Here is a 25,189-nt window from a genome sequence, read left to right as displayed (position 1 = left end):
GGGCTTGTTTGAGAAAGAAAAACATGCCCCCGAATCCCAAAACGCCGCCGCCCAAGGTCTGGTTCCTGCCGCCGGTCTGCATGGCGCACTGCATCCGCCTGGCGCTGCTGTGCTTCCACATCAAGGTAAGAGGAACCGCGGCCTGCCTGCTCTCCATGGCACCCCGTGTGCAAGCGAATCCTGCCCCTGCAAGATATGGTGCCAACTCATGCTGCACCCCACACTGCCCGGCGCTGCAAATCCCTGCCCTGATGTGGGGGAACGCCCAATGGATCCCAAGCAGCCAGTCCCCATGCCCCTCCTGCCACCCCCACTCACGCGCCCCGTCTCCTTCTAACCCGCCTCTAACACTGAAGTGCCTTCCATGCTAGCACCGATCGAACAAACAAGAACTGCACATTTCAGTGAGCGAGGGGAGGGAGGGAAATCACGCAGACCCAACCTCCCGTGGTGTTTCTTTTTCCCTAAGATCAGCTAGCTGCTTGGCATTCACAGTGAGCATCCAGCCCTCTCACAGCTGAAAAAAACATTCACTCCGCAACAAACACTGCTCGGAAGGGGATGACTGGCTGCCGGAGCTTGGGAAACTCCTTCAGAAAAGGATATTGAAGCATGAAATGTGCTGTCGAACGAGCATTTTTTTAAATAGCTTTAACTTGTAAAACCAGTTCACTTGGATGCCTCCGCCGCGCGACATGCAGGAGCTGGGTGTAGACCATTTGCATTTTGATGAATTCAAGCAGGCGTCACCCGAGTCATATGGAAATGACAGTCACAACAGGGCTAGACTGCCTTTATACACCTGCATCCTGGACTGAGCTCAGTCTGAGCCGAGGGGGCTTTCATTCTCAGTATGCAACTGCAAGCACCAGGAGCAGTGGATTAAAAGAGCCCAGATAGAACAGACAAGCATTGGCTCATCCAATAGGCCTAGTCATTTGTCCGATTCCCTAGTGACTTTGGCAATGGCTTTTACGGGTGTTTTAGAGCATCGGCAAGATGCTGTACAGCATGACCAAAGGTAAAACAAAAAAGCTGAAAATAAGGGTGATGACAGAGCAGCCGCATCACTTCGTATGCGCGTACATGCGTGGAGACGTTCACAAAATCAAAATCCCACGTGCTTCATACAGAAGCTTGCCAACAAAATGACTCTGTGGAGTTTTTCTTATATACCAAATCGAGATGGATACGCAAATCACACCAAAAAAAAAATATATGGAGGGTTTGTGTAGAAGAATCCGAGCCAAAGCTTCGTTTTGAATTCCGAGTTCCGCTTAAAAGCATACGTTTTGAAAAACCTTCAAGCACAAACATTTGCTTTGGAAACTGGAGTGAGGATGCAAGCAGGTGCCCAGCTTGGTACAGGTCCTTGAAGAGAAAAGGCTGGTGCAAAACACCATCGGCCTCCTGAACGGTAATGAGACAGTAGGTCTTGTGATCTCATACAAATGTGCATGTTGTGATGCTACTCATTAGTAGATCAGCCGTATCGCAAAAATGGAGCCTATTTTTCAAAGTAGTCGGTGTGCATTAAGGAAGGCCCCTAATCCGAATACATAAAAGGTCACACGACTGTAAGGTGGAGGTTTAAATCAAGCAGCCCTGGATTAAGTGTTTGTGTTTGGGATTCGGCGCCTCTTTCGCACCTCTGAGAAGTTCCTCTTACTCCAGATTATTCCCTGGAAGTGGCATCCACCACCTGCAGCACAGTCTTTACAATTGGCCCAAGATAGCTGAGCCCTGATGGGCCCAAACGTACCATGAATGATCATGTGACAAAGGCTCGGCCTTCTATGCACTTGCCTGGGCGTCCTCATCCAGATATACCCTGATTAGTTACAGACAAGTTTTTAACAATTCTCTTGTTTGACAATGTTTGAGCATGATGGGCCCCTTCCAGAGCCCCTGCATTGCCACTGACTATTGCTGGAAGAATTAGCACATTACACAATACCAAGCCCTGGCTGCTGAAACCCCGAAATCGGTAGTCTCCCGCTCCAGTGTGGGTGGCTCTGTGTGTGTGTGGCTTTGTGTGTGTGGCTCTGTGTGTGGGTGCAAATGCAATAGGTCTCGCATTTGAGAGAGATTCAGCTATTGACATTGTAAATAACAATGCCGTTTCTTTCAATGTTTTAAAAACATAAACAAAAATAATATCATGAGCAATGCCAATAGCTCTAACTTTAACAATGCCGAGACCATTGCATTGTAAATGCTTGTTTATTTCAGCTGTTACTTCCTATAGGAAAATCTTGAAGGATCTACACAAATGAACCCTTGTTAAATTTAGAATTGTATCTACTTTTCAGAAATGTATAGCTTTCAAGGATCCATTATTGGTTTCACACGCATTTCTACCACTAACTGGAAGGTAGTTGAAAACACAAAAAATTGTAAAAATAGGCTATGTCCCAGTGAAATGCCAAAACTGTGTAGAAAAATGTGGTTGTCTGACAGAAGTCTACCTGTTCCTGAAACCTGGCGATTTTAGCACCACAAACCCTTGGTTGATACCATTTGCAGGGAAAAAACAGGCGCTTTCTTCTGCTGCACTTATTTCCCACCCAAAAACAAAATTTACCTATATTTTGGCTAAATTCTTAGTCCTTTCCTGGGGAATCCACAAGCCCTTGGTACTTTTAGAATCCTCAGGATGTTGCAAAACAAGGACGTAACGATGGCGTGGATACCTTATGTCGACAAAAAGTTATAGGTGCCTAAGTGAGAACTATCCCAAATAGCAAAAAAAAAAGTTAGCAAAAGGCCTAGCAGCGAAGGGGTTAGGTAGGGGAGTCTTTATTTTTAAACCAACGTAAATTGTTTTCATGCGCGCCACGAAGTGCAAAAGTGAATGCTCGTCTGTAATAAAAATCGGCTTCATGGTTAAACAAAAAGACATGGATAGTGTCTACAAATGAGTGTAGATTTATGAGAGCTAAAGGATATACTTTCAAGCGTACGTGTTATCTGGCTCACGATTTTACTTTGTAAGCCTTGTTTCTGCGATAGTGATGAGAAATTGGTCACTGTTTAGAAATAGAGACACACACCTCATGTGGAGGTCTATTAGCATTGGCCATGACGTACTTACTTGACAGTGCGTGTTGAATAGCTCGCAATATTCTAAATAGTGACCATGCCAACCATCCTAATTTTAAACTCTTCCAAACTGCAGCACTGACTAGAGTGTTCCCCAGTGACTCAGTCCCATAAACATTTTACGTATTGTTATCACATATAGCATTGTCATAGTCTATGTCACCCATTGAATTGTGGTAAACTGACTAGCTCCCAACCTCTGGTCCCTGCAGGGTCTCTACTCAAGCGTAATTTGTCCAGGCCTAGTGATGACGAATATGACATATGGCATCTTTCCATCGTTCTTCTGGACACTAATTATGCCCATCATGCTGCTGGTGAGTACAGTGTTCCTGTGCCATTTCTATCTGTGTGAATCAGATTATAACTACAAGGTTTTCATCATTAAAAATATACCGCAACAACAGAGAATGAATTACATCTTCTAACCAATATCTACTATCCATGCCCCTGACAAAAATGTCGACCACCCACACTCACTTCTCCCATTGTTTGAATATGTTAATTTGCTGGTTTGGCTTTAATCTTGGCATATTTGGGAGAAAGTGCTTTATAGCGAGTATAGTTTTATGTTGAAATTTTAACCCAGGTAATTTTATGTAGTAGATAATTAGGCAGATGGTGCTTCAAGTCTGTATTTTCAGATACTGTTTTTGAATGCTAATTGCTTTTTATCCCTGTTCTTAGCTAGACAACCATCTCACTCTATTACTGCACTACTTGTAAATCTACACTCCGACTTCCAAGTTTTTCTGTCACCATGTATGTACACCACCTGTATGTCTACACCCCATCACGTCCCACCATTTACCTCAACCTTGTCACTGCACTACCTGTAGCTCCAGACTGTTCTTTTACCACCATTGTCCTTTTACCCATTGCAGAAATATCTGTACCTCTCTAATCCCTTCCCTAACCACCACTTCCCACACGGCTCAATCACTAACTCCTCTCCCAGCCCAATCACTAACTCACTTGTGACTCTATTGACACTTCACTTAACATAAGTCTCCCCTCCCATATCCCTGTACCGCCAGTAATTCTACATGCCTTCCACATGCAACCACCTCTCTTGATGGCTTTTTGATGTCACTTGGAACCTCTCAGTGGAAAACAACCTCATTATTGACCAATGCCCTTTTGTTATTCCTAATGATGTTATAGCCTCTATCTGTTTGTAATGGTGCAGTATTAAACATAAATATTCAATCAACTCATGTTCAAGAACTTTTGCATTTCTGTGAATGTCACTTCTTTTTCTTCAGATACGAATCTTCACCAACACCTTCACATTAACGCCATACAACGGAGCAGAAGCGCTGGTATGAAGCTGCTGCCATTCGATTACATTGGATGTGAAAGTGTTGCTATGGCTCCCAGCCTCACTTAGCCGTCTGGATGGTAGGCATAGGCGTGAGGTTGTAGGAATCCCTGGTACTATTTCAGTTGTATGGCACCCTGGGATGTATTGTAACTGCTGGTTTTTCCGGTCAACCTCCCTTCAGAGACAAATCAAGGTGAAGTTTTCTTGCATTAGGAATAAGCACATCTTGCTGCATACCCCAACAGTACAGTCCCCTGCCTGTATCCGTAAAAGTCATTGCATAGTGGAGAATGTAGAAGTGTCAAACATTAGAGATGCGTCCCACAGAGCTATTTCAGGGTTCTATGAATAAATATTTCAGGTTGTACTACTGAATATAACCCCCCTCCCCCCGAATATCGTGAAACACTAATATCTAGGGCAGATTTCACTCATACAAAACCATTGAAATTCAGCACTTATAGTTACCTGTAACTTACGCCCCCTCAATGCACAGCTTATGACCTCACATATAACATCATGATCAGTGACATCACTGATGACATCTCAAATGACATCACTGATGACATACTCGAGTGAGTTTAAGTGTTTTTCAAGAGTTTGAGTTTTAAAAATATATACTAACTACAAAAGTTAGGTTGGTATACTAGGTGTACTAGTAATGAGTGACACTAATTCTAATGTGATCTGAGTAGTTGTGTGACTGTATCAGTGTGTGAATGGGCATCTGAGTGTCTGTATGGGTGTGTGAGTGGTTGCAGGAGTTTGTGAGTGGTTTTGTAAGTGGTGTGTGTGTCCTATGGATGTGTGAATAGTTGTATGGGTGTGTGACGATGTGTGAGTAATTGTATGGATGTGAGTTGTGGGTGTGAGTGAATGTGTGAGTGGTTATATAATGGTGTGTGTGCATGTGTAAGTAGTTCAATGGGTTTGGAAGTCAGTGTGTGAGTAGTTTTGTGGTGGGTGATTGGGTGTGAGTAGGTTAGTCAGTGTTTATGGGTGAGTGAGTACATGTGTGAGGGCCTGTATGGGTAAGTAACTGCATGTGTAAGTGGCTGTGTGGGTTTATGAGTGGCTGTATGATTGAGTGTGTGAGTGGCTGTATGTGTGAGTGAGTGGGTAAGTCAGTGGCTGTATGGATGAGTGAATGGGTGTGTGGGTAGTTGTATGGGTCTTTGAATGGGTATGCGAGTGCTTATGTGGACGTATGAGTGACTGCATGGGGGTGTGAGGCGGTGTGTCAGTGATGTCATTTGGGATGCCATCAGTGAAGACACTGACCATGTCTTGAGTGATGTCAAATGTGAGGTCATAAGCAGTGCGTCACAGGGGCTTAAGTTATAGTTAGTTCAGGTAAATAAACTGCTGAACTTCAATGGATATGTTTGAGGGCAATCTCAGCCTAACTATAATATCCCTGTAACGTTTGTTTTTTCCAGTGAATTTCTAAGGTTTTTTAAATTCTGTTTTCGAACTATAACGCCCATCTAACCTTTGGTTTGTCCGTGAATTGCTAAGATTTTTTTAAATTGTATTCCTTAACTATATCGTCCCTGTAACATTTGTTTTTTTAAGTGAAATTCTAAGGTTTTAAAAACTATACATAACTGTAACCTTTTAGCGTGAGTGAGTGTGTGAGTGTCTCAGTGAGTATCTGAGTGGGTCTGAATGGGTGTGAGAGTCTGAGTGGGTCTATGAGTGAGTACATAAGTATCTGAGTGGGTCTGTGAGTGGGTGCGTCAGTTTTTCAGTGGGTTTGTAAATGGGTGTGTGAGTGTCTGAGTAGCCTCTGCTTTTCCCTCTTCTGCTCTGTTTTGCCCTCTTCTGCTCTGTATTGCCTTTCTTGCTAGTTTTTCTGCCCCCTGATTTGCTTTTTCTGCTTGGTTTTCCCTCTGGTTTGCCTTTGCCGCTTGTTTTTCTGCACGCAGTTTTGCCTTTTCTGCTCTTTGTTGCCCGTAGTTTTGACTTTTTTGCTGGTTATTCTGCCCTGTTTCACGCTTTTCTGCTCTGTTTTGCCTTTTCTGCTAGTTTTTCTGCCCTCTGCTTTGCCCTCTTCTGTAATTGCTGATTTCAGCCCCGGGGACCCCATCCCCAGGACCTGGCCATGTCTCACTAGGTGCCCTGGATTCCACCCAGGGCATCCAGTGTGCTATAATGGGAACCTCAGGGAGTCCCTCAAAGCCCCTGTGGTCCCAGCCAGCTCCCACGCCTCCTGCGGGAGCCAGCATTTCTCCTGCATGCTGGGATCTGCTAAATTTGCAGCTCCCTGCGTGCTGGTGCATTAATTTCATCAGTTTCCCTGTCTGCATGACAGCAGGCAGGGAAACAAAGAGAAGCTCTGCTTTCAACAAGTAGGAGAGGTTTGACAGCTCCCGCTTGCTGGAAGCAGAGTTATGGTTGCTCTCACTTTTCGGAAGCTGTCCGCTTCTGCCAAGCGAAAGCAAACTGCTACGTCCCGGTGTGGGCACCACAGGACATAGCAGGAGCAGACATTGGGTTGTGGTGGTCCTCAGGGCCATTAATGGCTCCAGAAGGGGGGCCGTGGCCCCCACGCCCTTCTTTAGAATGCACCGGCTGGCCCCGGGAAGGTGGTTCTTAGAGCCGTATATGGCCTTGGACAGGGGGCCACGCGACCCCCTCCCATTATTATATACATGGACCTGAGAAGGTGGTGGGCCCTGGCGGGGCAATGGAGGGTGGTCCGATCCTCCCCTCTCCTTTTTTCTCATAAAGGCCCGGGAGGGGGTGGCTGTTAGACCCTCCTCCATTTTGTTTAACGTTCGGCCAGCCCTTGGAGGTGAGGTAGCTGTCCCCGGGGCCAAGTTTGGTCATGGGGAGGGGGGCATGGGTAAAGGGTATTCCTACCCCGCTTTTTTTTTTTTAAATGTTTTTGTTTGGGGCTCGGCTGAAGCAAAGTCCTAAGATAGCTGCCAACATTTTCTGGTTGAAGTGTTAGCAGGCAATCAGATTTCAGCACTGGATTGTCTGGTCCTCTGAGGATCTGCATCCCTAGATATACAAATTTGGTTTTCGGTTAATTTCTCAAAAACTACTTAACGATTTTACACCAATAAGGAAAAGCCACCAAATAAGAAAATGCTTGCTTTCTGGACCAAGATCTACCTTTCTGCCAAATTTGGTCTAATTCCGTCCAGCAGTTCGAGCTGTAGTCCCGTTCAAAATCATTGTGGGAATTAGCATCGGAAACACACCATTTTGTCCTCACCCTCCTTATTCTCAGCCACCTCTTGACAGATCACACCTTAACTTTCCATACACAACTACAATGACCGGTACATTTTTGGGGAAAGTTTAGTGAAGATTTTTCAATCGGTGCTAAAGATATTGGCAAGTCAAAAAATGCTTTTAGTATGGAAACATGGTCCTAAGTATAACTACCTACTGGCGGCTGCCAGTAGGTGTTATATGGTCGCTAGTAGGTAGTTATAGTTAAGATGTAATTTCCTTAGGAAGATCTTTAGGCATGGCTACAGCCCGAACTGCTAAACGGAATCGCACCAAATTTGGCAGAGAGGTAGATGTCTGTCCAGGGAAGTGCCTTTTGTGATTTGGCGCAAATCCATTCAGTAGTTGCCGAGTAATTTAAATGAATTTCCGGTTGTGTATGTATATGGACAAGGAGGATCCGTGACCCCCTTCCGATCTAGTGCTGAGATCTGCTTGGCTGCCAACACTTAAAACTAGGAAGTGGTGGCAGCCTTCTTGAGACTCGGTTTGAACCTGAAACCTTTGGGGTTTTTTTTCAGTGAATATATAAATATATATATCCAACAGAGAGATGGCCTCTCAGAACGCCTCTCCACTCTGGTCGGGGCTCGCCACGAGCGGACACCGCCGCTTTACAAATTATCCAAACTTTTACCGATTCAAGCAAGAAAACGAGCAACTCCGAATGTGGATGCGAAATATTTGATTTATAAGGGCAAAAAGACGTGTGTCGACCTCTCCAGGTCTTGTGACCAAGACCTGGAGAGGTCGAAACGCGTATATATATATGTGTATATATATATATATATATATATATATATATAACTTAAAACACGCCACGAGGCACGTTTGCACAGTGGTGAAAGGAGGGGGCGGGGCCTGAGGTGACATGTGTGCAAACACGCCCTTTGGCGCATTTTAAGTTGGGGAATTAATTCCCCTTCAATACTAAGGGTCCCTGGGGGCCAACTAGTCCTCCAGGTACCGCCAGTGGTGGTCCAGGCCATGCCCCTTTTTACACCTCTCTGCAACGCAGCTCTGTGGCGCTTACTGGAGGTACCTGGTGGGCTAGTTGGACACCAGGGACCCTCGGGTTCAAGGGGTCTTAATCCCCCAACTTACAACGTGCCAGGGGGCGTCTTTGCAGAGTGGTGGAGAAAGGGAGCATGGCCTTTGTCTACCTCTCTCCAATCCCACTGCGTGGGGTTACTGGAGGTAAAAGGTAGACTACTTGGCCCCTAAAGGACCCCCAGCAGTGAAGGGGACTTCAATCCCCATCCAAGAGCGTGCCAGGGAGCGCGTTTGTAGAGTGGCGGGCAAAGTGGGCATGGCCAGGTACGAGTACTTACCAATGCTGCTGTGTGGGACTGACTGGAGGTAATAGTTTGGGAAGATGGCCCCCAAGGATGTCCTCGGGGGCCAACTACCCCTCTTGTTACCTCCAATAAGTCTCACACAGTGGGATTGCTAAGACGTCTTCGGAGGCCATGGCCCCCTTTCTCTACCACTCTGAAAACGTGCCTCGTGGCAGACTACGGGATGGGGGATGAAGTCCAATTTAGTCCTGAGGGAGTTTGGGGGCGAAGAATCCCTCCTGGTACCTCCTGTAAGTCCTACGCAGCGGAATTCCTGAGCGATGGTTGGATGCCCAGCACCCTTACTCTACCACTCTGCAAATGCGACTACTAGTTAAAGTAGCATATTTCTGCACTTAGAGGTAGTTTTAATTCCCCTGCCCTATTATGTACTAGGGCCTTACAGAGGAGGTCATGCTAATCACAGGGGTACCCCAACGCATAGTGTTCCCTAGTGTATGTAGGTGTTTTCACTGTATTCTAAGTGTCTTTTAGCATAGCACTGGCTCTAGGCTTGGTTAGTCAGTTACCACCAGTACCCGTCTGAAAAAGTTGTGGGCACAGGATGATTTTGCAACAAGGCCTCTTTCTGCTCCTCTGATGGTTCTTTCTGCACATGTCTTGCTTCTTCCTGCACTTTTCTTTGTCTTTGTGGACTTCTGTTGCATCTTTCTGCATTTCTTTTGCTTCTTTCTGTGCGTTTTTTCTTCTTTCTTCACATGTTCTATATCTGTAGGCATAGTTAGAAACTAGAAATGGAAAAACCTTAGAAATTCACTTAAAAAACCGTAGGTTTCAGGCACGTTATAGTTAGAAATTAGCATTTAAAAAACCTTAGAAATTCACTGAAAAAACCATAGGTTTCAGGGGCGTTATAGTTAGTTGGACATTTTACTCGTACAAAACCCGTGAAATTCCCCCGTTATAGTTAGTTCAGCTAACTATAACTCGCGCCCCCGCAATGCACTGCTGATGACATCACATATTACATCACTCATGACATGGTCAGTGACATCACTGATGACATCATCCAGTGACTGTGTGTTTCTCTAAAGTTTAAATATGTTTAATATATATAGGGAAAGGCGTATTGAAGAATGAGTGGGTGTATAAGTGTCTGAATGGATGATTTACTAGGTTCGTGACTGACTCTATAAGTGAGTGATTAAACATATCTTACTGAATGCAAGGGTTAGTGACTAAACTGTGTGAATCTCTGTTTCTGTCTGTCTGTTGGTGTGTAAGCGGCTGCATGGGTTTGTGAATAACTACGAGTGTCTAAATGAGTTATTGATTGGTTGTCTGAGTATCTGTATGGGTGCCTGAGTGTTTGTGTGGGTGGCGTGTGTGTGACACTGTGCATAGATGTGTGAGTGGGTGATTCACTGGGTGCATGGTTTCAAGAGTGCATCTGTGATGGACTGTATGGGTGGGTGAGTGTGTGTATGGGTGTGTTAGTGAGTGAATGTATATCTCAGTGGTACATGTGTGAGTAACTACATATGTGAAAGGCAGGAAATATGTGTGTTAGAGTATATAAATGGCTATAAGTGAGAGTGTGATTGTGAGAGTGGCTGTATGTATGAGTGTGGGCTTGTATCAGTGATTGTATAAGAGAGTAAGAATGTGTTAGTATTTCTATGAGTAAGTGAACTGGTGTGTGAATAACTGTATAGGTGAGTAAATGCGAGTGTGATTAATTATTTGCATGACTGACTAGGTGTGTGAGTACCTCTATGGATGAGTGGCGGTGTGTGAGTGTCTATATATGTGTATGAGTGCATATGATAGTCCTGTACTGAGTGACCGTAAGTATGAGTGACTGTACGGGTGAGTGAGTGGATGTGTGTGTAGACCTAAGAATCGCTGAGTGGGTATGTAGTTATTGGTGTTGGAGTGTCTATGGTTTTGAGAATGGCAGTCTGTAATTTAGAGTGGGTGTATCAAAAGTTATATTAGGGTGTGAGAAGATGCATGAAATTATCACATGGATGATGTCATCAGTGATGTCTTGAGTGATGTCACTGACCATGTCATGAGTGATGTAATATGTGACGTCATCAGCAGTGCATTGGGGGGGCGCGAGTTATAGTTAGCTGAACTAACTATAACGGGGAATTTCATGGGTTTTGTACGAGTGAAATGTCCAACTAACCCGAACGCCCCTGAAACCTATGGTTTTTTCAGTGATTTTCTAAGGTTTTTTAAATGCTAATTTCTAACTATAACGGACCTGAAACCTATGTTTTTTTCAGTGAAAAAAAAAAAAATATATATATATCCAATTCAAAACCACAATAAAGTATGCTCTCAGTAAAGGCAAGACGAAACCCTCAGTGAAATGTGCAGGTCAGGTTTAATTCACACAACGCGTTTCGGCACGCAGCCTTGTTCACGTGTGAAAACAAGTGAAACCAACAGTCTTACATCTCATAGTGGTCAAATGAAAATGGACAACAAAATAGGACTAACTCCGCCAACCAGACCTAGACACAGCCGTAATCGGCGGCCATCTTAAGCTGTACACGAACCTAAATAGGTAAACATGTAACCACATTCAAAGTAAGTATAATGTCATGGAACTGGGCAGAGAAAAGAAGTAGAATAATTCCTACTGAGTAAATCCCAAGGTACATTTGTATAAATTTGTAAAATGCAAATTACATTGCAAAAATATACTGCTGTCCATATCCGAGGGTGCAAAGTAGTAATTAAGTGATGATACGATATTGAAGCAAGTGCATGAATCAAAAATACTGTGTATACAAGTCCGCCTGTTGATGATTATCACGAAACCATGTTGGAATGGGATGTGAGTGCAGAAAACGTATTAACGTATATGTTCTGCACTAAATTTCACTAAAGTGGAAGTGAAGGAGGCAGGATCTATAGAGCAGTCCGTGAGATAAACTTGCCCAAGTGGGCATCGAACTCAACTATGGTAATGTTGGACTCACATTTCAAAAATATCAAGAAAATCACTGAGAGTAACAAATAAGAAAGCTGTAGGTTAAGGATACAAATTGTGAGACTCATGGATAGTGCAGGTGAAATCAAAGGGAAAAGGGTAGGATGCCCGTGCAGGTGCTGTCAAGTGATGGGGCCCCTTCCTTCTCTCCTGTAAGAGATACAAATAAATAAAATCTGGATTAAAAACATGAACTGTGGAATGAAAAACTTCATTCTAACGAGGAGGCTGACAGAAGAAGAGATAGCAGCAAAAAATGTATATAAGCAAAATTATGCAGTAGTTACATCACATACAGCATACATTTTCATACATCAGATACAAGAACATTTCTAACATTAGCAGTCAGTTTTGAGATGTATTGACATTTCCTCATCCATGTTAAGACCTCCAGGGGTCTTTGTTTGGAACTCTATAATGTACCTGGATTCTTTTTGTCTTAGGGCCAATACCCTATCCCCCCCACGAGGGTTCTTAGGTATGTGTTCCAAAATTAGGTAACTCATTTCTGCTACATTGGAGTAATGTCGATCAAAGAAATGGCGCGCTACGGGGTATTTCGGATCATTATTAGTGATCGCCCCTTGATGTTCCAATATCCTCTTTTTAGCTGCACAGGTAGTGCTGCCAATGTACCAAAGATTGCATCTACACATAATGGCATAAATCACGAAATTGGTGCTGCATGTTAGAAATTGAAAGATCTTTTTAGTCACCCCTCGGTATTCTAATGATGCTTTGTATTTGCTGTATTTACAGGCTTTGCAGTGGCCACATGGGTAGAAGCCTATCAATCCATGATCTGTAGTGGTGGGAAAATTCGTGATATCATTTCTGACCACCCAATCGCGAATGTTCTTATCTCTTCTATACGTGATAATGGGTCTGTCAGTAATGAGATCTCCTAGTGTGTTGTCTGCCTTGAGAATATCCCAGTGTTTGGAAACTATGTGCTTTATTTTATGAGAGTCTGTGTTGTAAGTCAGGATGAGGCGGGTCCCCGCTTCACCTTGTTCTTCATCCACTGCACTGGTATCTTGTAAAGTCTCCTTACGTTCTACTTTGTCTGCCCTGTCTCTGGCTTTGTTGAGGACCCAGCGTGGGTAGCCTCGATTTAGAAACCTGGCAGTGATGTTGTCTCTTTCCTCAAAATAAGAAGTAATGTTGTTACAGTTACGTTTGGCCCTCAGTAGCTCCCCATAGGGAATACTCCACTTGAGTGCCTCAGGATGGCTACTGAGGGCATGAAGCACACTGTTGCCCGCAGTGGCCTTGCGGAACAGGGCGGTGACTACCTTCCCCTGTTCAATTTTGAGGCTAACATCTAAGAACTCTGCCTTATGGGCATCGATGTTCCCGGAAAGTACAATGTTGTGTACATTATCATTGAGAGTTTCAACAAAGATCTCAGCTTCTTGTTTATTGCCATTCCAGACAATGAACAAGTCATCTATGTAGCGACGCCACATGATGACTTTGGAAAGGTGTTCCTGCAATGGGGTCTTGCTTAAGATGGTATGCTCCCAGTATCCCATAAAGAGATTGGCAAAGCTGGGAGCAAAGCAAGAACCCATTGCAGTACCGTTCACTTGCCTGTAGAGGGCGCCGTTGAAAGAAAAAATGTTATTTTGGAGACAGTATGTTATCATCTCCAAAATCATGAGGCTGTGCTCACGATATTTGAGTGGTCTCTGTCTCAGGAAAAATTCACAAGCTTGGAGACCTTGACTGTGGTCAATTATTGTGTAGAGTGATTGTACATCTAACACAATAAAGAGATAGCCGGGTTGCCATATCAAATCCTCAATTTTGCCCAGGAAATCTTTCGTGTCTCTTAAGTAACTGGGCAAAGATACCACATATTCCCTAAGAAAGAAATCAACATATTTCGAGATGTTTTCAGTTATACACCCGATGGAAGATACAATGGGGCGTCCTGGGGGTTTGATGTTACTCTTGTGCAATTTTGGTAAAAGGTATAAAATGGGTACCCTAGGATGATCTTTCTTCAGGTAACAAAACTCCTCCCACTCAAGAAGGCCCTTGTCTCTCCATGTAACCAATTTATCCCAAATGCTGGTGATACTCTGATGGTAAATATCCCAATTGGCTGGAATATAGAAGTGAGTGTCTTCAAGTTGACGTAAACCTTCAAGGATATAATCCTCTCTGTTTAAGATCACTATATTGCCTCCTTTGTCCGCAGGACGTATGATTATCTCGGTGTCAGAGGCTAGAGTTTTAAGTGCCTGTCTTTGTGCCCATGATAAGTTGTTGACCTTAGTGGAATGTTTTTTGTTTTTACTGAATCTCAATTCAGTGAGGGATTTGATGATGCAGTCTTGAAAGGTGTCAATGTGGTCATGTGGTAAGATGGGTATGAAAGTGGACTTGGTTTTAAAGGGGGTTTTTTCTATACTACCTGTGTTGATTTCCATGTCACTAAGCAACTGTGTGGCATTAGTCTCGGTTGCATCCCCATTCTCACTATAGGCTAATTCGGTCATGGCGATTAAGGTGTCTATATCTCCAATGGCCAAATTGTCGTTGTTGCTGATAGTGTTAGCTCTATTGTTAGTATTAGGGCTTTGTTTTTTCAGTATGTGCCATTTTTTTAGTTTCAATTTGCGCACATATTTAAACAAGTCGATTCTAGTTTCGGTGTACTTGAATGTAGAGGAGGGACAGAAGGATAAGCCAAGACACAAAGTTCTTTTTTCAGTGTCACTCATAGGTCTTTTCGAAAGGTTAACAACTGTCAAATTTACCATGGTCATATCCATTAATAGTTCCTGTTTGAACGGGTTCTGCGACTTCCCATGGTACCCCTTCCTCTCTCTGTTGAGCCATCGTTGTGCGAGTCTCTTTTTTCTATTTCGGCGTTTCCCCTGCCTCTTCCTCGTCCCCGTCCTCGTCCACGTCCCCGTGTTTTCGGCAGTTGATTTTCTCTCGTTGTTTGACGATCCTTTTGTAGGACCCGAAATTCGTCTAAAAAATTGACTTGTTTGGGGTGGTGTTCTTCTCCCGATGTGGTGCCTCCAGAAATGTCAGATTTAGTGTCACTCAACAGGATGTTATCATTGGTTAAATTGATGGAATTGGCAGTTGCGGCTACATTGCTCGTCGTGGTAGTTTCTTGTCCTTTGTAGAGATGATCATATTTTTTACTGAAAGTTAAAATCCTTCCACTTTCGTAATCAGCATAGTCCCGGTTCATCTTTCTAGCTTTTCTTGCTTTTATTTCTTCCTCATGCTTGCCGAGACGTTCTTTCATGGGATCTAGAATTTTGCTGAGTGCATCACTGTCCATGAGTAGTTGTAGGTCAGTCATGAGAAGTTTGATCTGTTTTAACAGGTCATCTCTATCTTGCCACGCATATTTAATGAGTATTTCCATCATTCCTTTTGAGCTCAGTGCTGAGTGTTGTGACCACTCTTCTAGCATTTTGGGATTGGGAGCTTCGTAAGTTGGAGTGACAAAGATCCGCAATCCTCTTGGTGCCATGTTTTGGTCCACGTAGTTTTGAAGAGAAATAGCTTCCCACCATTTTGACACCTCCGCTCTTTTCATTTTTTCCAGTTTTTTTATTTTCTCTTCCAGCGCCTGTGTTGGTAGATCATTCTTATTAGCCATGTTTTGTCTGCTGATGATTGGATTTTTTCTGCTGAATAGCGTCAGTGCTGCCGCTCTCCTTTCAGCCTCCTCTTCCATGTTGTCTACTACCTGACCAAGGAATCTTGGAAATGGGGATCGTCTCGCAATACCCTTCCGTGCAATACGGAAGTTACCTCTGCTGCCAAAACAGTCTTAGCAGAAGACCCAAACTGGTTATATTGTATGTCGAGAATACACTGTAGGATCGGATATCGTAGCGACAATTCACTAGTACGAGAAACCGAATCCTGTGAGGAATTCTCCTGCTGTAGAAATACTCGGTGCAGAAAAGTAATCAAGTACGCATGCGACCGGGGGTAAAGTCGCCCAGCTAGTCGTTAACCCGAGGTGGTGTAACTGTAGCTACACGCTCTCCAGCGATACAACTTAAGTCCCCCACCTAACAGGACGAACATGCAACGGGCAGGCTTACCTTGGGGTCAGCTGTACGACGATCTCTCCGAAGTCGGAGGCTTGCACATGAGTATTCAAATGTCCTCTGCAGCCGGTCCAAAATGTAATCCTCGGTAAATATCCAAGTAACGAAGGTGCTCCTGCTGGATTACGGGGACCCTTGGAGGTTGGCATACATTCCGGCGGAGCCAGCCGGCGACAATATCCAATTCAAAACCACAATAAAGTATGCTCTCAGTAAAGGCAAGACGAAACCCTCAGTGAAATGTGCAGGTCAGGTTTAATTCACACAACGCGTTTCGGCACGCAGCCTTGTTCACGTGTGAAAACAAGTGAAACCAACAGTCTTACATCTCATAGTGGTCAAATGAAAATGGACAACAAAATAGGACTAACTCCGCCAACCAGACCTAGACACAGCCGTAATCGGCGGCCATCTTAAGCTGTACACGAACCTAAATAGGTAAACAAGTAACCACATTCAAAGTAAGTATAATGTCATGGAACTGGGCAGAGAAAAGAAGTAGAATAATTCCTACTGAGTAAATCCCAAGGTACATTTGTATAAATTTGTAAAATGCAAATTACATTGCAAAAATATACTGCTGTCCATATCCGAGGGTGCAAAGTAGTAATTAAGTGATGATACGATATTGAAGCAAGTGCATGAATCAAAAATACTGTGTATACAAGTCCGCCTGTTGATGATTATCACGAAACCATGTTGGAATGGGATGTGAGTGCAGAAAACGTATTAACGTATATGTTCTGCACTAAATTTCACTAAAGTGGAAGTGAAGGAGGCAGGATCTATAGAGCAGTCCGTGAGATAAACTTGCCCAAGTGGGCATCGAACTCAACTATGGTAATGTTGGACTCACATTTCAAAAATATCAAGAAAATCACTGAGAGTAACAAATAAGAAAGCTGTAGGTTAAGGATACAAATTGTGAGACTCATGGATAGTGCAGGTGAAATCAAAGGGAAAAGGGTAGGATGCCCGTGCAGGTGCTGTCAAGTGATGGGGCCCCTTCCTTCTCTCCTGTAAGAGATACAAATAAATAAAATCTGGATTAAAAACATGAACTGTGGAATGAAAAACTTCATTCTAACGAGGAGGCTGACAGAAGAAGAGATAGCAGCAAAAAATGTATATAAGCAAAATTATGCAGTAGTTACATCACATACAGCATACATTTTCATACATCAGATACAAGAACATTTCTAACATTAGCAGTCAGTTTTGAGATGTATTGACATTTCCTCATCCATGTTAAGACCTCCAGGGGTCTTTGTTTGGAACTCTATAATGTACCTGGATTCTTTTTGTCTTAGGGCCAATACCCTATCCCCCCCACGAGGGTTCTTAGGTATGTGTTCCAAAATTAGGTAACTCATTTCTGCTACATTGGAGTAAGGTCGATCAAAGAAATGGCGCGCTACGGGGTATTTAGGATCATTATTAGTGATCGCCCTTTGATGTTCCAATATCCTCTTTTTAGCTGCACAGGTAGTGCTGCCAATGTACCAAAGATTGCATGTACACATAATGGCATAAATCACGAAATTGGTGCTGCATGTTAGAAATTGAAAGATCTTTTTAGTCACCCCTCGGTATTCTAATGATGCTTTGTATTTGCTGTATTTACAGGCTTTGCAGTGGCCACATGGGTAGAAGCCTATCAATCCATGATCTGTAGTGGTGGGAAAATTCGTGATATCATTTCTGACCACCCAATCGCGAATGTTCTTATCTCTTCTATACGTGATAATGGGTCTGTCAGTAATGAGATCTCCTAGTGTGTTGTCTGCCTTGAGAATATCCCAGTGTTTGGAAACTATGTGCTTTATTTTATGAGAGTCTGTGTTGTAAGTCAGGATGAGGCGGGTCCCCGCTTCACCTTGTTCTTCATCCACTGCACTGGTATCTTGTAAAGTCTCCTTGCGTTCTACTTTGTCTGCCCTGCCTCTGGCTTTGTTGAGGACCCAGCGTGGGTAGCCTCGATTTAGAAACCTGGCAGTGATGTTGTCTCTTTCCTCAAAATAAGAAGTAATGTTGTTACAGTTACGTTTGGCCCTCAGTAGCTCCCCATAGGGGATACTCCACTTGAGTGCCTCAGGATGGCTACTGAGGGCATGAAGCACACTGTTGCCCGCAGTGGCCTTGCGGAACAGGGCGGTGACTACCTTCCCCTGTTCAATTTTGAGGCTAACATCTAAGAACTCTGCCTTATGGGCATCGATGTTCCCGGAAAGTACAATGTTGTGTACATTATCATTGAGAGTTTCAACAAAGATCTCAGCTTCTTGTTTATTGCCATTCCAGACAATGAACAAGTCATCTATGTAGCGACGCCACATGATGACTTTGGAAAGGTGTTCCTGCAATGGGGTCTTGCTTAAGATGGTATGCTCCCAGTATCCCATAAAGAGATTGGCAAAGCTGGGAGCAAAGCAAGAACCCATTGCAGTACCGTTCACTTGCCTGTAGAGGGCGCCGTTGAAAGAAAAAATGTTATTTTGGAGACAGTATGTTATCATCTCCAAAATCATGAGGCTGTGCTCACGATATTTGAGTGGTCTCTGTCTCAGGAAAAATTCACAAGCTTGGAGACCTTGACTGTGGTCAATTATTGTGTAGAGTGATTGTACATCTAACACAATAAAGAGATAGCCGGGTTGCCATATCAAATCCTCAATTTTGCCCAGGAAATCTTTCGTGTCTCTTAAGTAACTGGGCAAAGATACCACATATTCCCTAAGAAAGAAATCAACATATTTCGAGATGTTTTCAGTTATACACCCGATGGAAGATACAATGGGGCGTCCTGGGGGTTTGATGTTACTCTTGTGCAATTTTGGTAAAAGGTATAAAATGGGTACCCTAGGATGATCTTTCTTCAGGTAACAAAACTCCTCCCACTCAAGAAGGCCCTTGTCTCTCCATGTAACCAATTTATCCCAAATGCTGGTGATACTCTGATGGTAAATATCCCAATTGGCTGGAATATAGAAGTGAGTGTCTTCAAGTTGACGTAAACCTTCAAGGATATAATCCTCTCTGTTTAAGATCACTATATTGCCTCCTTTGTCCGCAGGACGTATGATTATCTCGGTGTCAGAGGCTAGAGTTTTAAGTGCCTGTCTTTGTGCCCATGATAAGTTGTTGACCTTAGTGGAATGTTTTTTGTTTTTACTGAATCTCAATTCAGTGAGGGATTTGATGATGCAGTCTTGAAAGGTGTCAATGTGGTCATGTGGTAAGATGGGTATGAAAGTGGACTTGATTTTAAAGGGGCCTTCCAACACAGGCGCTGGAAGAGAAAATAAAAAAACTGGAAAAAATGAAAAGAGCGGAGGTGTCAAAATGGTGGGAAGCTATTTCTCTTCAAAACTACGTGGACCAAAACATGGCACCAAGAGGATTGCGGATCTTTGTCACTCCAACTTACGAAGCTCCCAATCCCAAAATGCTAGAAGAGTGGTCACAACACTCAGCACTGAGCTCAAAAGGAATGATGGAAATACTCATTAAATATGCGTGGCAAGATAGAGATGACCTGTTAAAACAGATCAAACTTCTCATGACTGACCTACAACTACTCATGGACAGTGATGCACTCAGCAAAATTCTAGATCCCATGAAAGAACGTCTCGGCAAGCATGAGGAAGAAATAAAAGCAAGAAAAGGTAGAAAGATGAACCGGGACTATGCTGATTACGAAAGTGGAAGGATTTTAACTTTCAGTAAAAAATATGATCATCTCTACAAAGGACAAGAAACTACCACGACGAGCAATGTAGCCGCAACTGCCAATTCCATCAATTTAACCAATGATAACATCCTGTTGAGTGACACTGAATCTGACATTTCTGGAGGCACCACATCGGGAGAAGAACACCACCCCAAACAAGTCAATTTTTTAGACGAATTTCGGGTCCTACAAAAGGATCGTCAAACAACGAGAGAAAACCAACTGCCGAAAACACGGGGACGTGGACGAGGACGGGGACGAGGAAGAGGCAGGGGAAACGCCGAAATAGAAAAAAGAGACTCGCACAACGATGGCTCAACAGAGAGAGGAAGGGGTACCATGGGAAGTCGCAGAACCCGTTCAAACAGGAACTATTAATGGATATGACCATGGTAAATTTGACAGTTGTTAACCTTTCGAAAAGACCTATGAGTGACACTGAAAAAAGAACTTTGTGTCTTGGCTTATCCTTCTGTCCCTCCTCTACATTCAAGTACACCGAAACTAGAATCGACTTGTTTAAATATGTGCGCAAATTGAAACTAAAAAAATGGCACATACTGAAAAAACAAAGCCCTAATACTAACAATAGAGCTAACACTATCAGCAACAACGACAATTTGGCCATTGGAGATATAGACACCTTAATCGCCATGACCGAATTAGCCTATAGTGAGAATGGGGATGCAACCGAGACTAATGCCACACAGTTGCTTAGTGACATGGAAATCAACACAGGTAGTATAGAAAAAACCCCCTTTAAAACCAAGTCCACTTTCATACCCATCTTACCACATGACCACATTGACACCTTTCAAGACTGCATCATCAAATCCCTCACTGAATTGAGATTCAGTAAAAACAAAAAACATTCCACTAAGGTCAACAACTTATCATGGGCACAAAGACAGGCACTTAAAACTCTAGCCTCTGACACCGAGATAATCATACGTCCTGCGGACAAAGGAGGCAATATAGTGATCTTAAACAGAGAGGATTATATCCTTGAAGGTTTACGTCAACTTGAAGACACTCACTTCTATATTCCAGCCAATTGGGATATTTACCATCAGAGTATCACCAGCATTTGGGATAAATTGGTTACATGGAGAGACAAGGGCCTTCTTGAGTGGGAGGAGTTTTGTTACCTGAAGAAAGATCATCCTAGGGTACCCATTTTATACCTTTTACCAAAATTGCACAAGAGTAACATCAAACCCCCAGGACGCCCCATTGTATCTTCCATCGGGTGTATAACTGAAAACATCTCGAAATATGTTGATTTCTTTCTTAGGGAATATGTGGTATCTTTGCCCAGTTACTTAAGAGACACGAAAGATTTCCTGGGCAAAATTGAGGATTTGATATGGCAACCCGGCTATCTCTTTATTGTGTTAGATGTACAATCACTCTACACAATAATTGACCACAGTCAAGGTCTCCAAGCTTGTGAATTTTTCCTGAGACAGAGACCACTCAAATATCGTGAGCACAGCCTCATGATTTTGGAGATGATAACATACTGTCTCCAAAATAACATTTTTTCTTTCAACGGTGCCCTCTACAGGCAAGTGAACGGTACTGCAATGGGTTCTTGCTTTGCTCCCAGCTTTGCCAATCTCTTTATGGGATACTGGGAGCATACCATCTTAAGCAAGACCCCATTGCAGGAACACCTTTCCAAAGTCATCATGTGGCGTCGCTACATAGATGACTTGTTCATTGTCTGGAATGGCAATAAACAAGAAGCTGAGATCTTTGTTGAAACTCTCAATGATAATGTACACAACATTGTACTTTCCGGGAACATCGATGCCCATAAGGCAGAGTTCTTAGATGTTAGCCTCAAAATTGAACAGGGGAAGGTAGTCACCGCCCTGTTCCGCAAGGCCACTGCGGGCAACAGTGTGCTTCATGCCCTCAGTAGCCATCCTGAGGCACTCAAGTGGAGTATCCCCTATGGGGAGCTACTGAGGGCCAAACGTAACTGTAACAACATTACTTCTTATTTTGAGGAAAGAGACAACATCACTGCCAGGTTTCTAAATCGAGGCTACCCACGCTGGGTCCTCAACAAAGCCAGAGACAGGGCAGACAAAGTAGAACGCAAGGAGACTTTACAAGATACCAGTGCAGTGGATGAAGAACAAGGTGAAGCGGGGACCCGCCTCATCCTGACTTACAACACAGACTCTCATAAAATAAAGCACATAGTTTCCAAACACTGGGATATTCTCAAGGCAGACAACACACTAGGAGATCTCATTACTGACAGACCCATTATCACGTATAGAAGAGATAAGAACATTCGCGATTGGGTGGTCAGAAATGATATCACGAATTTTCCCACCACTACAGATCATGGATTGATAGGCTTCTACCCATGTGGCCACTGCAAAGCCTGTAAATACAGCAAATACAAAGCATCATTAGAATACCGAGGGGTGACTAAAAAGATCTTTCAATTTCTAACATGCAGCACCAATTTCGTGATTTATACCATTATGTGTACATGCAATCTTTGGTACATTGGCAGCACTACCTGTGCAGCTAAAAAGAGGATATTGGAACATCAAAGGGCGATCACTAATAATGATCCTAAATACCCCGTAGCGCGCCATTTCTTTGATCGACATTACTCCAATGTAGCAGAAATGAGTTACCTAATTTTGGAACACATACCTAAGAACCCTCGTGGGGGGGATAGGGTATTGGCCCTAAGACAAAAAGAATCCAGGTACATTATAGAGTTCCAAACAAAGACCCCTGGAGGTCTTAACATGGATGAGGAAATGTCAATACATCTCAAAACTGACTGCTAATGTTAGAAATGTTCTTGTATCTGATGTATGAAAATGTATGCTGTATGTGATGTAACTACTGCATAATTTTGCTTATATACATTTTTTGCTGCTATCTCTTCTTCTGTCAGCCTCCTCGTTAGAATGAAGTTTTTCATTCCACAGTTCATGTTTTTAATCCAGATTTTATTTATTTGTATCTCTTACAGGAGAGAAGGAAGGGGCCCCATCACTTGACAGCACCTGCACGGACATCCTACCCTTTTCCCTTTGATTTCACCTGCACTATCCATGAGTCTCACAATTTGTATCCTTAACCTACAGCTTTCTTATTTGTTACTCTCAGTGATTTTCTTGATATTTTTGAAATGTGAGTCCAACATTACCATAGTTGAGTTCGATGCCCACTTGGGCAAGTTTATCTCACGGACTGCTCTATAGATCCTGCCTCCTTGACTTCCACTTTAGTGAAATTTAGTGCAGAACATATACGTTAATACGTTTTCTGCACTCACATCCCATTCCAACATGGTTTCGTGATAATCATCAACAGGCGGACTTGTATACACAGTATTTTTGATTCATGCACTTGCTTCAATATCGTATCATCACTTAATTACTACTTTGCACCCTCGGATATGGACAGCAGTATATTTTTGCAATGTAATTTGCATTTTACAAATTTATACAAATGTACCTTGGGATTTACTCAGTAGGAATTATTCTGCTTCTTTTCTCTGCCCAGTTCCATGACATTATACTTACTTTGAATGTGGTTACATGTTTACCTATTTAGGTTCGTGTACAGCTTAAGATGGCCGCCGATTACGGCTGTGTCTAGGTCTGGTTGGCGGAGTTAGTCCTATTTTGTTGTCCATTTTCATTTGACCACTATGAGATGTAAGACTGTTGGTTTCACTTGTTTTCACACGTGAACAAGGCTGCGTGCCGAAACGCGTTGTGTGAATTAAACCTGACCTGCACATTTCACTGAGGGTTTCGTCTTGCCTTTACTGAGAGCATACTTTATTGTGGTTTTGAATTGGATATTGTCGCCGGCTGGCTCCGCCGGAATGTATGCCAACCTCCAAGGGTCCCCGTAATCCAGCAGGAGCACCTTCGTTACTTGGATATATATATATATATATATAATATAAACAAAAATTACAGGAGCATTATAGTATAGGCTCAGGATTCACTCGTACAAAACCAGTAAATTCAGACGTTATAGTTGGTGAGCTAACTATAACTCGCGCCCCCACAATGCACTGTTTAAGACCTCACATACTACATGCCTCATGACATAGTCAGTGACATCACTGATGACATCTCAAATTACATCACTGATCACATCATAAATTACATCACTGATGACATCATCCAGTCACTATGAGTATTTTTAATAAGTTTGAGTGTTAAATTTATATTCTAAGGTGTATTGGAGAATCAGTGGGTGTAGGAGTGCTTGTATGGGATATTCAGTGGGTGCGTGACTGACTGTTTAGGTGAGTGATTAAATGTCTCAGTGAACATGTGTAAGTGACTGGTTATGTGAATGTCTATATCAGTTGGTGTGTGAGTGGGTACGTGACTGGCTGTATGGGTGAGTGATTAGTTGTCTGAGTATCTGTATGGGTGTCTGTGTGGGTGGGTGAGGGTGTGTGTGACTGCCTATATGGATGAGTGAGTGGGTGAGTCAGTGGCTGTATGAGTTAGTGATTGTGTGTGTGTGGGGCTGTATAGGTGAGTGAGTGTCTTTATGGCTGTGTCAGTGAGTACGTGGATGTGACAGTGGTATATAGGTGAGTAACTACATATGTGAAAGGCAGTATAGGTGAGTGATGGGGTATATAAGTGACTGTATGGGTGAGTGATTGTGAGAGTGGCTGTATGGGTTAGTATGTGCTTGTGTCAGTGACTGTCTAGATGAGTGAGTATGTGTTAGTATCTGTATGAGTAAGTGAGTGTGTGTAAGTATATGGGTGAGTAAGTGGCTGTGTGATTGACTGGATGGGTGAGTGAGTAGGTGTGTGAGAAGCTCTATGGGTGACTAAGTGTGTGAGTGGCTGTACAGGTATATGAGTGGATATGTCCGTGGCTGTATGGGTGAGAGAGTGGATGTGTGTGTAGTCCTAAGAATAAGTGGACAGGGAGCTGCTAAATATGCAGCTCCCTCTGTCCAAAAGCAATTCTGCTCCGCTTCATGCTAGCAAGAGCTTTTTACATGCTTTCGCTTGTACAAAGTAGAGCAAACTGTAATGTCCCGGGGGTGGGAACTTCGGGACATTGCAGGAGCCGGCCCTGGGAGGTGGTGGTCCCCAGGGCCATTATTGGCTCCTTTGTTTTGTATTGCCCTGGGGAGGTAGTCCAGGGGTCTGCAATGGACCCCCTTCTTTTTTATTCAAATTTGCCTCAGGTAGGTGGCGGTCCCTGGGTCTGTGGGGGAGGCGTGCGTGCACCCGCATTTCTGTTTAATAACCCTGGGGAGGTGGCGGTCCCCGGAGATGGGGGGTAGTGTGCACGGCCACCCATTGTTAATTAAAGCTGTAGAGAGGTGGTGTCACCGGGGCTGTGGGGGGGGGTCCAT

General features: G+C 43.4%; 1 protein-coding gene across 2 annotated transcripts in view; it reads left to right on the top strand.

Annotated features, from left to right (window-relative positions):
- HSD17B7 (hydroxysteroid 17-beta dehydrogenase 7) overlaps window positions 1-25,189 on the top strand; it is a 179,633-nt gene that overhangs the window by 138,318 nt on the left and 16,126 nt on the right. For both annotated transcript variants that reach the window (XR_014960605.1, XM_085601517.1), the window contains exons 6-7: window positions 3,315-3,419; window positions 4,368-4,424. Coding sequence is in view for 1 of the 2 variants with exons in the window: in XM_085601517.1 (XP_085457643.1) it covers window positions 3,315-3,419; window positions 4,368-4,424 (162 nt within the window). In the remaining variant the exon portion in view is untranslated. The remainder of the gene's footprint in view (window positions 1-3,314; window positions 3,420-4,367; window positions 4,425-25,189) is intronic.

Source organism: Triturus cristatus, chromosome 4_2 (genome assembly GCF_964204655.1).
Source record: "Triturus cristatus chromosome 4_2, aTriCri1.1, whole genome shotgun sequence".
Lineage (NCBI taxonomy): Eukaryota > Metazoa > Chordata > Amphibia > Caudata > Salamandridae > Triturus > Triturus cristatus.
The sequence above is the reverse complement of the archived record's forward strand: the minus strand, read 5'-3'. Positions and strand labels throughout refer to the sequence as shown.